At 45.5% G+C, this 14907-nt stretch overlaps 1 protein-coding gene across 1 annotated transcript in view; it reads left to right on the top strand.

Annotated features, from left to right (window-relative positions):
• Window positions 1-14907, top strand: part of ADGRV1 (adhesion G protein-coupled receptor V1) — a 253099-nt gene that overhangs the window by 20814 nt on the left and 217378 nt on the right. Inside the window, exons 12-18 of the mRNA XM_088653182.1 lie at window positions 1381-1507; window positions 1601-1783; window positions 2272-2452; window positions 3420-3583; window positions 4858-4981; window positions 5829-6095; window positions 7737-7863. Coding sequence (XP_088509308.1) covers window positions 1381-1507; window positions 1601-1783; window positions 2272-2452; window positions 3420-3583; window positions 4858-4981; window positions 5829-6095; window positions 7737-7863 — 1173 coding nt within the window. The remainder of the gene's footprint in view (window positions 1-1380; window positions 1508-1600; window positions 1784-2271; window positions 2453-3419; window positions 3584-4857; window positions 4982-5828; window positions 6096-7736; window positions 7864-14907) is intronic.

Raw genomic sequence — 14907 nt, 5'->3', positions numbered from 1 at the left:
TGTCTCCTTTAATATTTCTTTCCTTCTGAAGCACCATGCCTATCGGACCTCCTTGGGCAATGCATGCTTCCTGTTGCTGTTTTATTTGGGAGCATGGGGTAGAGGAGTGAAAACGTTTCTTTATGTAGGGCCTATGAATAATAATAAAAAGTTATGAATGCATGGCTTGGTGTTTGATGTTTGAAGATAATGCAGAACAGTAGATTGGTTGTTCTGATTTCACCGCTGGGAAATCGGGCCTCCCAAATATGGTATAATGGAGCTGAATTTAGAGTTAAACAGAAATTGTTTTCATCCTCAAATAGATTGTGTGTTTTCACTGCAATATTTAGGGAACATACATCACAACCCTATGCACATTGACTTGGAAGTAAATGCTTCCATGTTAAGGGAGAATTACTTCCATGTAAGCGGGTTTAGGATTGGGGTTTTATTGAAATAAATCGCACATATTAGTGCTGCAGCCACTTTAAATACATCATTGACCATTTAAAAACAATTAATACAAATTATCTAGGAACATAATCTTTATATGCTCCAGCAACTAATCAAAAGCTTAAGCATAAGTTAACATTAGTTTTCAACTTCAGTTCCTGAAGTATCACTTCAGGAACACTGAATTTGGTTAAGAATAAGATTCAGATTTAGTGTGTGTATAAACAGAAACCTTTGCATTGAAGTTATTTTGAAGGATTCTCATTGGCAGTGTGAGCTCTTGAAATCATCTCTGCTTGTTGGGTAGATCTGCCTGACAGGAAACAATCAAGGGACAAATGTTGTCTCAGATGAAGTTGGAAACAAAATATTTACTTTCAACAACTTTTCATAGCATATGTTATTGGAAAGTTTGTTACATGTTAGCAGGACAGTAAAACCTGCTCTTCAGTGCTTTTTAAAACTTACCAGCCAGTACTCTTGTATGCCACTGTGTTTTATTGTCTTTCTCTGTGTGAAGTGTGCATGTTTAATCTTTTTTTTTGAAAAACAAATTCTAGGCAAATATAAATAAAATATTGTCAGTGCAGAAAGACTTTGTTCATTCTTTAAGTACAGCTTTTGTATACCACTTTTCGACACTCATTCATGAATTGGTTTTACAATGCAAAAATATGAATTCAAGAAATAATAATCAGTCAATCCAATATAATAAAAGAATAACAAAGTGAATAATATATTCAATCCATTAGCAAATAAAATGTGGGTTTGCTCCAGAAAGGGAGCCAGTGATGGGGCCAAATGTACCTTCAGTGGGAGGGTATTTCAGGACAACATGGTTGTAGGTGGTGGAGGGGAAGCCCTGATATTTTACTGCAGGCATCTGCTGCATTTAATGCTAAACTAACTTGCTGGTTAAAAGCATCTTTGGAATTATTTCTTCAGGGTGAATGTGGAAAATCAGATCCTGAAATCTGGATATATTAGCCGTGAAGTGGTTATTCTGGAAAATGATGATCCTGGAGGAGTGTTTGAATTTTCTATATCTTCAAGAGGGCCCTACAGGATAAAAGTAAGTGCTGAGAAACTAAACCCCTTCCATGGTGGAACCACACCAAATAAGAATACTGTACTGAGCCTTTTGGACTTTTGATTTGTTTTAAAGGAAGGAGAATCTGTTGAACTTCAGATTGTCCGGTCCAGGGGAGCCCTCATCAAACAATTTCTACGTTATACTGTAGAACCAAGAGACAGCGAGTTCTATGGAAGTACAGGAATCCTGGAGTTTAAGCCTGGAGAAAGAGAAATTAAAATTACGTTGCTAACAAAGATGGATGGGATTCCAGAGGTAAAGAGAGGCAGAAAGAATTCCTCATGCCTAACTTCAAATAATAAAGGATGCACTTCTGACATTTCGTATCTAAAACATCCTCCTGAGTTGATGGGATTTTTGGTGGGTTATGTAGTGTTGAAAATGCTAACATTGCCCTAAGAATGAAATAATCATGGCCACTTTGTGTTGAGATGGAGGAGAAAATGTTATGTTTCTCTTTCCCGATTCTTTTCTGTGTTTTCACATGCCTGTAAGTTTAAATGAGTAAGCTATATCCCATGCTCTCAAACACTAGTCATCTACAGAGGGCAGGTTTATCATTTTCCATTTGTGTCTAATAGGCAGTTGTGCTACTGTTAAAATATGAATTACACTTTCCACATCCTGAGGTAACATTTGCTAAATTTTATTTTACGCTGGCTGATTGATAAATTTGGACTGGTCTCTTGATTGCCGTGAGTGTTGCCAGACCATATTGTTCTGATTTGGTTTCCCTCTTCTAGTTGGATGAATTTTACTCAGTGGTTCTCAGTAGCCACGGTGAGCTGCCAAGTAAGCTGGGAAATGCCACAGTTGTCAACATAACAGTCCTGAAGAACGATGATCCACACGGAATAATTCAGTTTGCTGAGGATGGATTAACAGTAACAATAAATGAAAGCAAAGGCAGAGACTTCTATGCTGGTAATTCCTTACTGCTCTGTTGTAGGTTAGCTCATATTAACTCTTGCCATTTTATCATAAATTGATAACTTACTGTCTCTCAAGACTCCTTCACCTGATACCTCTCATAGTACAGATGCTGCTGCTACAGAGTTCCTTCCTATACTGTTAAAATCTGGAGCCCAGGTAACACAGGAGGACTCCACTCTGTGGCTCTTCCCCATGGCAATATTTGTCTACCTGAGGGGTGAGGAGCCATAGTGTGTTACTGTTCCAACATAGCTCAAGATTTCTCATCTGGGACCTTCATGGCATAAGAAGTGATGCTACAGCAGATGCCATAGCACAGTTCTTAATAATAATAATAATAATAATGGTGGCTTGCTATTTATTGAGCTTGCAATAAGCAGCATTCTTCCTTGGGATGAATATCTGCAAATGAGTATACAGTGGAACCTCGGTTTATGAACACCTCGGTTTATGAATTTTCAGTTTATGAATGCCGCAGACCCATCTGGAACGGATTAATTCACTTTCCATTACTTTTAATGGGAAAGTTCGCTTCAGTTTATGAACGCTTCAGTTTATGAACAGACTTCCGGAACCAATTACACCCATGTTTCAGTTTATGAACGCTTCAGTTTAAGTACTTCGCGGACCCGTCTGGAACGGATTAATCCACTTTCCATTACTTTCAACGGAAAAGTTCGCTTCAGTTTATGAACGGTTACTCCGCGGACTGTCTGGAACGGATTAATCCACTTTCCATTACTTTCAGTGGGAAAGTTCGCTTCAGTTTATGAACGCTTCAGTTTATGAACAGACTTCCGGAACCAATTGTGTTCATAAACCGAGGTACCACTGTATGCCACTTTCATAGTTACAGATACTTGTCTTTTAAAACTGTTTTTTTCTTTGAGTTTTTCTACCCTGTCTTTGAATCTCTTAATGCTGTACATTTACCAATTAATGCATTTGTGTTTCAAAGCGGTGTTCACAATCTTGCGAAGCCAAGGAACTTTTGGCAATGTAACTGTGTCCTGGGCAACTTACCCAGCTTCTACAAAAGACATCTTCCCGGAGCAAGGGACAGTTTTCTTTGGAAATGAAGAATCTTCAAAAAATATCACCATATATTCAGTGCCTGATGAGGTAAACACTTTTATGCAAGTAACTTTTTTTTTTTTAAAAAAATTAATTTTACAGTTTAATATTCAACATTTTCAACACATATAGAAAAAAGAATTATTCAAAGAATCCCAAACCCCTCCCCCACTCCCCATGACGTCCCCCAACTTTCTCCTCTGGTTTATTCAACAATCCCTGCTTCTGCTTCATTTATTTTCCTTATTTTGCTCTTATATTCTTCATCTTTTTATATCATATCTTCTTACATATGAGTCCATTTCTTCACAGTATTTCTGTAAATACAACATAAATGGTTTCCAGTCGTTTTTAAAGTCTCCATTGTCATTGTTTCTGAGTGTTCCTGTGAGTTTTGCCTGTTCTGCATATTCCATCAGTTTAGTTTGCCATTCTTTTGTTGGTATTTAGTCATCGTTCTAGTTTTGGGCTAGTAAAATCCTGGCCGCCATTGTGGCCTACATAAATAGCTTATTCCACTCTTTTGGCTACTTCAGTCCTGTAATGCCTAACAACAAAGCTTCTGGCTTTTTAACAAAAGTTGCTTTAAACATCTTCTTCAGTTCATTATATATCATTTCCCAATAATTTTTGATTACTTTACAACTCCACCACACATGATAAAACGTGCCATCTGATTCTTTACATTTCCAACATTTGTTAGAGCTTGTTCTATACATCTTAGCAAGTTTAACCAGGGTCATATACCATTGTTACATCATTTTCATGCAATTCTCTTTCAGAGTTATACAGTCGGTAAGTTTTAGATCCACATTCCATAATTTCCCCCAATCTTCCATTTGTATATTATGTCCTATGTCTTGTGCCCATTTAATCATTACGGATTTAACCTCTTAGTTTCCCATTCTAGCAAGAGACTATACATCTTCCTTCAGTTTGAGAGCCTCAACTTTCTTTCTTTTTTGTAAATATATGAAATGATCATCCTCCAAGCTACTGGGAAATTATCATAGTAGGGAAATACCATCGAAAGTGGAAAACATAAGCAGTTTTAAGCTCCACTGATTTAAATGGGAAGAGTATTAAGTTCAAACATACCCATTGTGATGCTGGCTATAGTATATCAAACCAACTAATACATCTAGGATATATATGAGTAACTTACGGTAGATCTCATTATTCTGCATGCTCGAATGTTTGTTTCAATAGTACCATTATTCTACAGTTGTGTTCCATGATTTGCAAGAGTTAATGTTTGGCAACTTTGTTTTAATTATATAGCATTTAGAGGTAACATACATTAACTTTTTATATTTTTTCAGATACCTGAAGAAATCGAGGTATTCATCATTAGTCTTTTCAATGCCACAGGGGGTGCTAGAATGGGAAATATAACCACTGCAACCTTGCAGATTACAAAAAACGACGACCCAATTTATTTTGCTGGTGAGAGATCTTCAGTGTAGCTTATATTGAGTGATGGATCTAAAACAAGATAAATAGGAGTGGCACAATCTGCTTGGCTTTCTCTTAATTTGTGTTCTCTTATGTGCTCATTTTATTTTATTTATTTATTGCATTTATAGCCTACCTTTTGGCAGCATGGTATGTCAGATCATGGTTTGATAAAGGAGCTACCAAACCACGATATCAAGCCACAGTGTGTATTAGACGTGGTTTGAAAACCATTGACAAACGAAAATTATCAAGAGGTTCTGAGCTATGGGAGGAGGAATGAACTTTTGAAGCTGAGTACTGAATAGAGGGAAAATGAAAGCAATAATGGTGTTACTGTTGTACATTTAAGAATTCATAACCACATTGTGGGTTCCTTAACTATGGTTAGCATAAACCATGGTTTGGTGTAATGTCTGAATTTGGTTACAGCAGGATAATGCCAAGGTTGCAGTTTTGATCCCTGAATGGGACAGCTGCATACTCCTTCATTTCAGGGGGTTGGACTAGATGATCCTTAGAATCCTTTCCAACTCTATAATTCTATGATCTAATCTGTATTGTGATTATTTTACTGTAAGCCACTTAGAGCATTTCAAACCCCTGAAGGTATAAATATAATGATGGTGATAAATCTTTGCCTGGAAGCTTATTAATGTGTTATGCTCTTCTCCTAATTTGTAAGCTAACAGTGGAGTGGAGACATTCAGTGCTATGAAACGTCTATCCCATTATAAAGTAGACTTTTTTTCTCTTTACTGGAAACAATATATGCAAAGGAAGGTTACAGTTCTGTTGTATTGATTTATCTTTCTTTTACACTGTATATGTATTTCAGATCCTGTTGTTGTGAAGGCTCGTGAAGGCGGCATTGCTAATTTTGTAGTCATAAGGAATGGCTCGGATGCTGATGCCGTTTTGGTTTCGTACGCCACTGTTAACGGAGGAGCCACTGCTGAAGAGGGAGACTTTATGCCTAGCGAAAAGAGTGGTGTACTTTTCTTTGATGGTGGAATACGAGAACAGAACATAACCATGTTTATCAATGATGATGATACCCCTGAGTCAGATGAGACTTTTTATATCATTCTCTTCAACTCAACAGGTTCAAATGACTATTTGATCTCTATGTAAACTAAGGAGCCGCATTTCTGATGTTGCTTTTCTCTATTTGTGAATGATATTTTGGGGGAGCTGATTAGAGTATTCCCATGCTTCTTCACATTAAAGCATCCTTTTTATACCCTTGTGAAATGTGCAGTATGCCTGCATCCATGCAACTGGGGCTGGTTGTAATATTGCTGGATTAGAAACAAAACGAAAACACCCAGCTGATTTGTTTGTGACTGACTTTTATAGAGCTAATTTGGCTTTCATTATTTGTGTTGGATATTAAAACAACCAATATATATGTAAATAACCCCCAATATATAGAACAAAAGAGAAAAAGGTAGGCATAAGTGGCTAGGTATAAATTTACAGGGGGTTAAGTACAATCTTTGGTGTGCAAATGTGTCATTGTGCTGTGCAATATATTTGATGTTTTTATTGCTGTATATAAACTTGACGGCAGCCATAAAGTGGTGCTCTATAATAGTCGGTTCTCTCATTCTGTTATATTAAACATACAAACTCAGGCTGTGATCTAGAAGACTTCAGTCATACTGGGTTCACTTCCTTGGCTCTAAAGTAAAGATAGATAGATAGATAGATAGATAGATAGATAGATAGATACAAGCCCCATTTACCACTTAGGCTCACCAGTGCCAGGTATGCTAATAGCCACCATCCTATCTATTCAGACTTCTGGGTAGTTACTCATGAACAGAGCTCATTTACTCCAGTGTACATGATGGCATGCTGTTTTCAAAGGCTACCTTAGCTTTTTTCTTTTAGACCCTGCTTGAGTATCTGTGTGAGCAGTGGAGGAACAAGACTATGTCTTCCTTGGCATGGCTACCAGATGTGCCTGCTTACCTTGGGATGCCCTATAAAAGCAATGTATGGGCATAACATTTGCATAAAACGAGAGGGGAGCTGCCTTCAGCCTGAGGTCCCCATTCTCTTACTGGCAACCTTCCAAGGTCCACATGCCAGCTACAGGCAAAGTCAGAAGCAAAAGTTGGTGGGGCAAAAGATAGAGCAGGCTACATTCCTGTCTCACAAAAGTCAGAAGTTTCTACACTCCCACCCCATCTGCACATCCTCCAGGCAGACAAGAGGCATTATCACAGTTCACATAGAGCCAGGCAAAATCATTTGAGGAGAGTACAAAGCTGGGCTGTTGATGAGCATGGTCTGGGGAGAGATGGTGTGGCCCAGGGAGAGTTATGAGGGCCAGATGGACCTGATTAGCTTGAAGTTCTCCATCCCAGGCATCCAGCCTTCTACACGCATATAATCCAACGCATATCAACCACCCCACATACGCAAAAATCTGTGAAGCAAACCTCTTAATTCAGGCCTGCGTGAGTTGGATTTTATGCACACAGATCATATGCAAATATAATTCCCACATACCGTATATGTCTGGCAGGACCAAGCTTGTGTGTGTGTCCTGGGGAAAGGCATGCTGTCCCTTTTACAACATACAAAGGGAGAAGGTTGTCTGAATTAGATGGCAGATGATATGCAGAATCTTGGATCTGGAAAAAAACATTAGGCTAGGGTATGGAATTTTTTTGTTGCATATATTATGCTGTTTGGTTTTAGCATTTTCTTTAAACAAAATAAAATTGTTGCTTAGGAGACACAGTGGTCTACGGATCTGGAATGGCAACAGTAATAATTGAAGCAAATGACGACCCAAATGGCATCTTCTCATTGGAGCGTACAGACAAAGCAGTAGAAGAAGGGAAGACCAATGATTTTTTGTAAGTAACACTCAACTAAATGCAGCTTATCACTTCAGTAAATATCTTGGATCACACTTTCCTGAAATCAATTCAGTCTTACTCGTCCTTGCGACAGTAAGATTTTAAGCAATCAGAAGTGTTTCAAAAGATGCTTCTATGACAAAAATTGCACAAGGGGGAAGTTTTTAATATTTGCATAGTTTTAGAAGGAGTTTAACACGTGGCTCTTTGTATATATGGACCTTTCTTGGAAACAATTCCCTTCTACATATATATATATATATAGAGAGAGAGAGAGAGAGAGAATATATGATCTATCAGGGCCGTACCCTTGGAAAAAAATGGAGTCTCCCTTCTGGCATGTGTAAAGGAAAATCCAAGTGTGATAACATGCACTGCTTTGTAGAAAGGAATTTATAAGAAGCTATAAGGTAATTTATGAAAGTAAATATGCTGGACAGAGTAGATAGTGGGAATCCCTTTCCAAGATGGCCAGCTGAATTGGCAGGTCAAGATAATAACGCTATTTCTAAAAATGTTCAAATGGCAACTTTGAATTCTGAATGAACATGTAAATAAAAGTTAAGAATTATAAAGAAAAGTGGGAATCATGCTGCTGACCCTCCAGATATTGTTGGAGTTGTAATGGGTGGGGGGGGCAGCATGTTGACAAAAACTGTGTTAGGGCGTCTAGCAATTGTTTGGTGGAAATACTTGCTTTGAAAATTTACCTCAAAAGATTCTTTTAGTTATATAAAGCTTCTGATGTTTGTTTTCTTTTCTGAATATTTGTGTTAATCCTGAAAGGATTTGGGGAAAGAAAATCAAAACCTGCTTGGCTTGAAAGGACTTTCTGCAGGCTATTATTGGTGCTCATTCATGAATGTACCCAGGGCCAGCAGGGTTTAAAAAGTTATTTTTGTTTGACTGATGACCCTTGCTATGCTGCCAATTAACTCGGCAGGAGGTGTAGAATCCGTTGACACTCTTACAAGTGCATTGGGAGGCCATAGAGATAAGCTAGTGAACCTCCAGTAATGATTCTGGTCTAAATTGCTGTGAAGAGGATTTTCCCTGTGTTATTTTTTCCCAAAGGTTGCTGCTGATTTCTCTCCTCTCCTCCCCCCCCCCAAAAAAAGAGAGAAAGCTTTTTCTTTATTTAGAATATGACTAAAGCTTTTTGAATGGCCTGGCTGTGAGTTGAGAGCTTTTTCTTAAACTGGTCAATTATTATTCCAGAATTCTCAAATCATAGCACTCTGTGAGAAAACAAGCCTTTGTTAAACACAGTTGTTGAGTTGAAAAAAGGCGAGTGGGGGCACAATGTGTCTGGCCTGTAGCAGAAGGGACCTTGTCTATTTCTTGTGACTACTTCAGAGTTTTCCTGTGAAAGAAATTCACTAGGCACCTTTTCCCAAAGCTGGACTGTTACTGTGAGGGGCAAGGGATATTGCGAAGCCCCTCCCCTCCTGAGTTCCAGCCCAGCCCCAAGCGAGGCTGAAAAGAGGGAAAGCTCCAGCTCAAGTGGGGAAACAGGAAGTGGTGTCCAAGGCTCTGGCAGGGTAGAAGAGCCATCGTCCCAGGTGGGACAGGAAGGGGGAAGGAAGGGGGGCAGGCCAGTCCCCCCAACTCCGGAACTTCGCAGAAAGCGTCGGGGGAAGAGGATGGGTCTCCCCAAGTTGTTATGCTGGCGCAAGACGTGCCAAAAGCCACTTGGAGGTTCTGATTCAAGCTGAACAGATGTGTCATTGTAAATAGCACTGCCATTAGCACTGTAAATACTCAGCACCAATAAAAGACAAAATGCAGAGCTGTGTAGAGTCGTTACTCTGAAGTAGCCTTCTCCGGCCACCGTGACAGCAACCTCCAAGTCTTTCTGGCTACTTTGGAGCGGCCGCGATGAGCGCGCAAGACGCTGAGCAGTGGAGGCTGGAGGCCGAAGCCGCAGCACAGGAATTACAGAAATTACAGAACCTGACAGCGCAGGCACACCAGCAATTACTTGCCGCTCAGGAGGAAGCGCGAGGAACGCGGGAGGAGCTGAACAAGCTGGCAGAGCAGGTGAGAGCGAAAGATGAAACTGAGAAGCAACTAAGGGTGATGGTGGTGGAGTTACAGAAAAAGCTGGATGAGGAAAAAGCTGCGAGAGGTGGGGGGGGTGCCCCAGCCCCAGCTAGTCCAAGTGAGGAGGGGACAGACCCTAGTCACCAAGTTTAGCGGCGACCCGAGAGAGTACCTAGGCTTTGAGACAGAAATAAATTATGCGCTGGAACTGCATGCGGCAGAATTCCCAGATGACGCGCACAGAGTCTCCTTTATCATAGAGCATATGACGGGAGCCGCCAGAGAATGGGTCAGACCGCTCATCGCGCAAAAAAATAATTGCATGAAGAACGCAAAACTATTCTTACCGTGTTTCCCCCTTTTTAAGACACCGTCTTATAACTTTTTTTCCTCAAAAAAACACAAGGTGTCTTATTTTCAGGGGATGTCTTAATTTTTTATTAGGTTTTTATTTTATTTTATTATGGTACCTTCTGTTGCTCGTTGGTCTTATAAGGCAGGCAGGAAGGGTGGAATTTGCAGAGACTGTCTCTTGGAATACAGGAAGGGAGGAAAGTCTATCTGCTGCTGGGTGCTCCGCTGGGCGCTCCGAGTGCTTGACGTTGCAGCAGCCGCCAGTTCCGGGCGCCTAGGCCATGCGGCCCACAACATTCCGGTGGGGCGGAAGGGGGCCAGCAGCGCTCCCGCCGCTGTCCGTTCTGTGCCGAAGCCGCGGCCTGAACCTGCGCACGCGGGAACCGGGCAGGTTCCACGCCGGGGGAGCTTGGTGCTTGCCGTGAGCGGGCGTGTGAAGCGATGGCGCGAGGCTCGGGCGATGGCGCGAGGCTTGGGCGGCTGGCTGACTGGCTGGCGGGGGTTAGTTCGCACAGCGGCTGAGGAGGCAGGGCGGGAGTGGGACGGAATCTGAAATGGCCCACTCGTGAGTGGCAAGGCGGAATGGGAGCGGGGCGAGACGTTGCCGGGCTGCTCCGGCACAACATGGCTTTGAGGGAGGGGCGTGAGGGCTTCTGCGGGGGTCAGCGGGGCCCTCAGCAGCTGCGCTTCTCACGCTTCCTCTGTGTGGGAGGTGGTGCTACAGAGCCCAAGGCGGAAGCCGGGAGAGCCTCTCCGAAGAACTGTTCTCCCGGCACGCGCTTAAACAGAAAGAGCCCAGGCGGACCAAACCAAAGGTCCCTCCAGTCCAGCGCCTTGTTTTTAAAAGCAATTAGTAAAAAAGCCGTCCGTCGCCCCGGCAGCGCGAAAGGGCCCGCAGGCCTCCCGGCGCCGCTCAGCCTTGGGCCATGCAGCCCACAACGCTCCAGAGGCGCGGGAGGGGCCAGCAGCGCTCCCGCCGCCACCCATCGCCCCGGCGGCGCGGAAGGGCCCGCAGGCCTCCCGTTGCCGCTCAGCCTTGGGCCATGCAGCCCACAACGCTCTAAAGGCGTGGAAGGGGTAGCAGCACTCCCGCCGACGTCCGTTGCCCTGGCAGCGCGGAAAGGGCCAGCAGCGCTCCTGACGCGGGGGGTTTCCCTGTCCAGGCGCTCGGCCCGAGTGGAAAAAAGGCCTGGGAAGAGCGGGGAGGCTCCCAGCGCGGCTCGCCTGGCAACGCGCTCAATTCATGCACCCCCTCCCACATGGTCTCAAGCCTCTCCGAGGTATGTCTTATTTTCGGGGTATGTCTTACGTTTCGCAAATGCCTAGAAATCCTGCCATGGCTTACTTAATGACTACGTATTAAAAAGGGGGAAACACGGTAGAAGCTTTAAAAATCATGTATGCGAGTGACTCTGAAATGGAAGCCACAAAAGAAGAGCTTCATAACTTAACACAAGGAAAATCGACAGTTCGGGACTACTGGGCGAGGTTCACCATGCTAGTGCACAAACTGGGGTGGGATCTGCACAGTGAGCCAGTGAAATCAGCCTTCTACCTGGGGTTGCACTCAGACGTTAAGGATGAGCTGGCGAGAGGTCCCAAACCGCGGACTATGGATGAGTTAAGCAAAGCGGCGCTAGCGGTGGGGGTGAGACAGGAATCCAGATGGAATGACAAACAAACGACGCGCGCAGCAAAGCCTTGGTTCCCACGCTCCCAGGACAGACCACTTCACCAAACCCCACCCCAGGGCCCACCCCTAGTCCCGCCCAGACCGAGCTCAGAGCCGAAACCGATGGAGATCGGTGGAGCGCGCGCGGGCTTTTCAAACCCCGGCGGCGCCAAGACGCAAGGAGGGAAGAGGCGGGAATTGCTTTCTCTGCAACTCCCCCCAGCATCGCGTCAAAGACTGCCCACACCGCAGGGAGTGGCAAGGAAAGGCGGGAACGGTTGTGCCCTCCCCCACTGACGTAGCACCACAGAAGGGAAACGAGACAGCCTGGCTGCAGGAGACAAGGGGCAGCAGCCAGGCACAGTTAGCACAAACCGGCCCCAACCCGCCCACCCGCACAGCGAGGAGCAGCGCCAGCCCCCCCCCAGAGCAGGGGTGGTTCTAGAAGTGACGCTAACGCTCCCAAATGGCTATCCCCTGACGGTCCTCGCGTTAATCGATTCGGGGGCGTCGGCGAACTTCTTCTCGAGAACCTTTGCAGAAGCACACCAGATCCAACTTCTGCAGCTGGATTTCCCCCTGCACGTCTCCACCATAGACGGCAGGGAGTTGCTGGGAGGGGCCATCACCCACCAGACCCCCCCCCCATGAGAATGACGGTGGGGTGACACTCAGAGACACTGGCATTCAACGTCACCACCATCTCAGACCCCCCCATCGTCTTGGGCATGAGCTGGCTGGCGCGCCATGACCCCTCCATCAGTTGGCACCAGAGATGCATCACGTTTGGATCGGACTTTTGTCTAGAACATTGCATGCAGCGCCAACCAGGGGAGGGGCCTCCCATAGCCACGGTGGCCACCATGCACATCAAGGGGGGGAGGCAATACCCAAACCATACTGGGACTTGCAGGAGGTCTTCAGCGAAGCGGAGTCCGACCATCTACCCCCCCACAGGTCCTTTGACTGTCAGATCAACCTGGTGCTAGGGGCCTCGCTACCCCCCGCCAAGCTGTACTCCATGTCAGATCAGGAACTGGAGGATCTGCGTGCGTTTATAGACAAGAACCTCAAGAGGGGGTTCATCAGAGAAAGCAAGGCAGCAGGGGGCAGCCCGGTCTTCTGGGTGGACAAGAAAGACACGCAACAGCGCCGCCTGGTGGTGGATTTTAGACGGCTCAATAGCATGACGGAACCGGTGGCTTTCCCAATGCCCAGAGTGGATGATCTGCTGACAGCGGCACGCAGGGGCAAGATCTTCACCAAGCTCGATCTGAGGGGGGCGTACAACTTGATCAGGATCCGGGAAGGCGATGAGTGGAAGACTACGATGTTCACGCCTCTGGGCTCTTTTGAATATCTGGTGATGCCCTTCGGTTTGCAAGGAGGCTCAGCATGCTTCCAGGCCTTCATGCACCACATCCTGGGGTCCCTCCTCTTCAAGAACTGCTTGGTCTTCCTAGATGACATCCTTATATACTCCAATGACCCCGAGCAGCATGTGAAGGATGTCAGGGAGGTGTTGCAGCGCCTAAAGGAGAACCACCTGTATGTGAAGCTAGAGAAGTGCAAGTTTCACACCAGGGAAGTGGACTTCCTGGGCTACAAGCTGTCAGACAAGGGGCTAGCGATGGACAAGGACAAGGTGCAGGCCATCCTGGACTGGCACAGCCCCAGGACGCGCAAAGATGCCCAACGCCTACTAGGCTTCGCCAACTTCTACAGGAAGTTCATCAAGAACTTCTCTCGCGTTACGGCTCCCATCACGGACTGCCTGAGAGGCAAGCAGAAGTTCAGATGGACACCAGAGGCGCAAGCAGCGTTCGAAAGCCTCAAGAGGGTGTTCGCCTCAGACCAGAACTTGTTCCACGTGGTGCAGGATGCGCCCCTACGCGTGGAGACAGATGCTTCAGACAGAGCTGTGGGCGCCATTTTGCTGCAACTGGACGCCAACAGAGAGTGGAGACCCTGTGCCTTCTTCTCCAGAAAGCTGACCCAGCCGGAGCGCAACTACACAGTGTTTGATAAGGAGCTTCTCGTGATCCACTCTGCGTTCCAGCACTGGAGACACTTCCTGGTGGGCGCCAAGCACCCCATTCAGGTGTGCACGGACCACAAGAACCTGGAGTTCTGGAGAACGGCCAGGGTGCTCAACCAGCGGCAGATACGGTGGGCAGAGTTCTTCTCGCACTTCAACTTCTCCATCCACTACATACCGGGGGAGCAGAATGTCAGGGCGGATGCCCTATCCCGCAAGCCAGAGTACATGGAGGAGGAGTTGCCCCCAGCACCCAGGCACATTTTCCCCCGTCCGCATGGTCTTGCGGAGCAGCAGTGGTGAGCGAGGCAGAACTCACAGTACTGACGGCAGCAGATGAGTTTGCCACCCGCATCTTCAGAGAGCTGCGAGGGGGGAGGGAACAGGCAAAAGACTTTGAGGAAAGGAGGGGGTTGCTTTTTTACAGGGGAGCCCTGTACCTGCCCACCTACCAGCTCAGAGGTAAGGTCCTCAAGCAGATGCACGACAACCCGACGGCGGGTCATTTTGGAAGGGACAAAACCACTCACCTAGTCATGAGACACTTCTGGTGGCCAGGGGTGCGGGAAGATGTTCGGGACTATGTAAGGGGCTGTGACATATGCCAGCGAGCAAAGGTGGTCAGAGCACCACCAGCAGGGTTGCTGGAGCCATTAGCCACACCGCACAGGCCGTGGGAAGTAGTGTCCATGGACTTCATCACAGACCTGCCGTCGTCCAGGGGCAAGACCGCAGTGTTGGTGGTGGTGGACCTCATGTCCAAAATGTGCCATTTTATACCGTGTGCCAGGGCAGTCTCTGCAGAAGAGACAGCCAAACTGTTTGTTGACCACGTATTCAGACTGCATGGATTACCTTTAAGAGTTATCTCGGATCGAGGCCGCCAATTTGTTTCCAGGTTCTGGAGGCGGCTCATGAACCTCCTGCAAGTGGA

The sequence above is a fragment of the Zootoca vivipara genome, chromosome 10 (assembly GCF_965207765.1).
Source record: "Zootoca vivipara chromosome 10, rZooViv2.hap1.1, whole genome shotgun sequence".
In the NCBI taxonomy this organism is placed as follows: domain Eukaryota; kingdom Metazoa; phylum Chordata; class Lepidosauria; order Squamata; family Lacertidae; genus Zootoca; species Zootoca vivipara.
The sequence above is the reverse complement of the archived record's forward strand: the minus strand, read 5'-3'. Positions and strand labels throughout refer to the sequence as shown.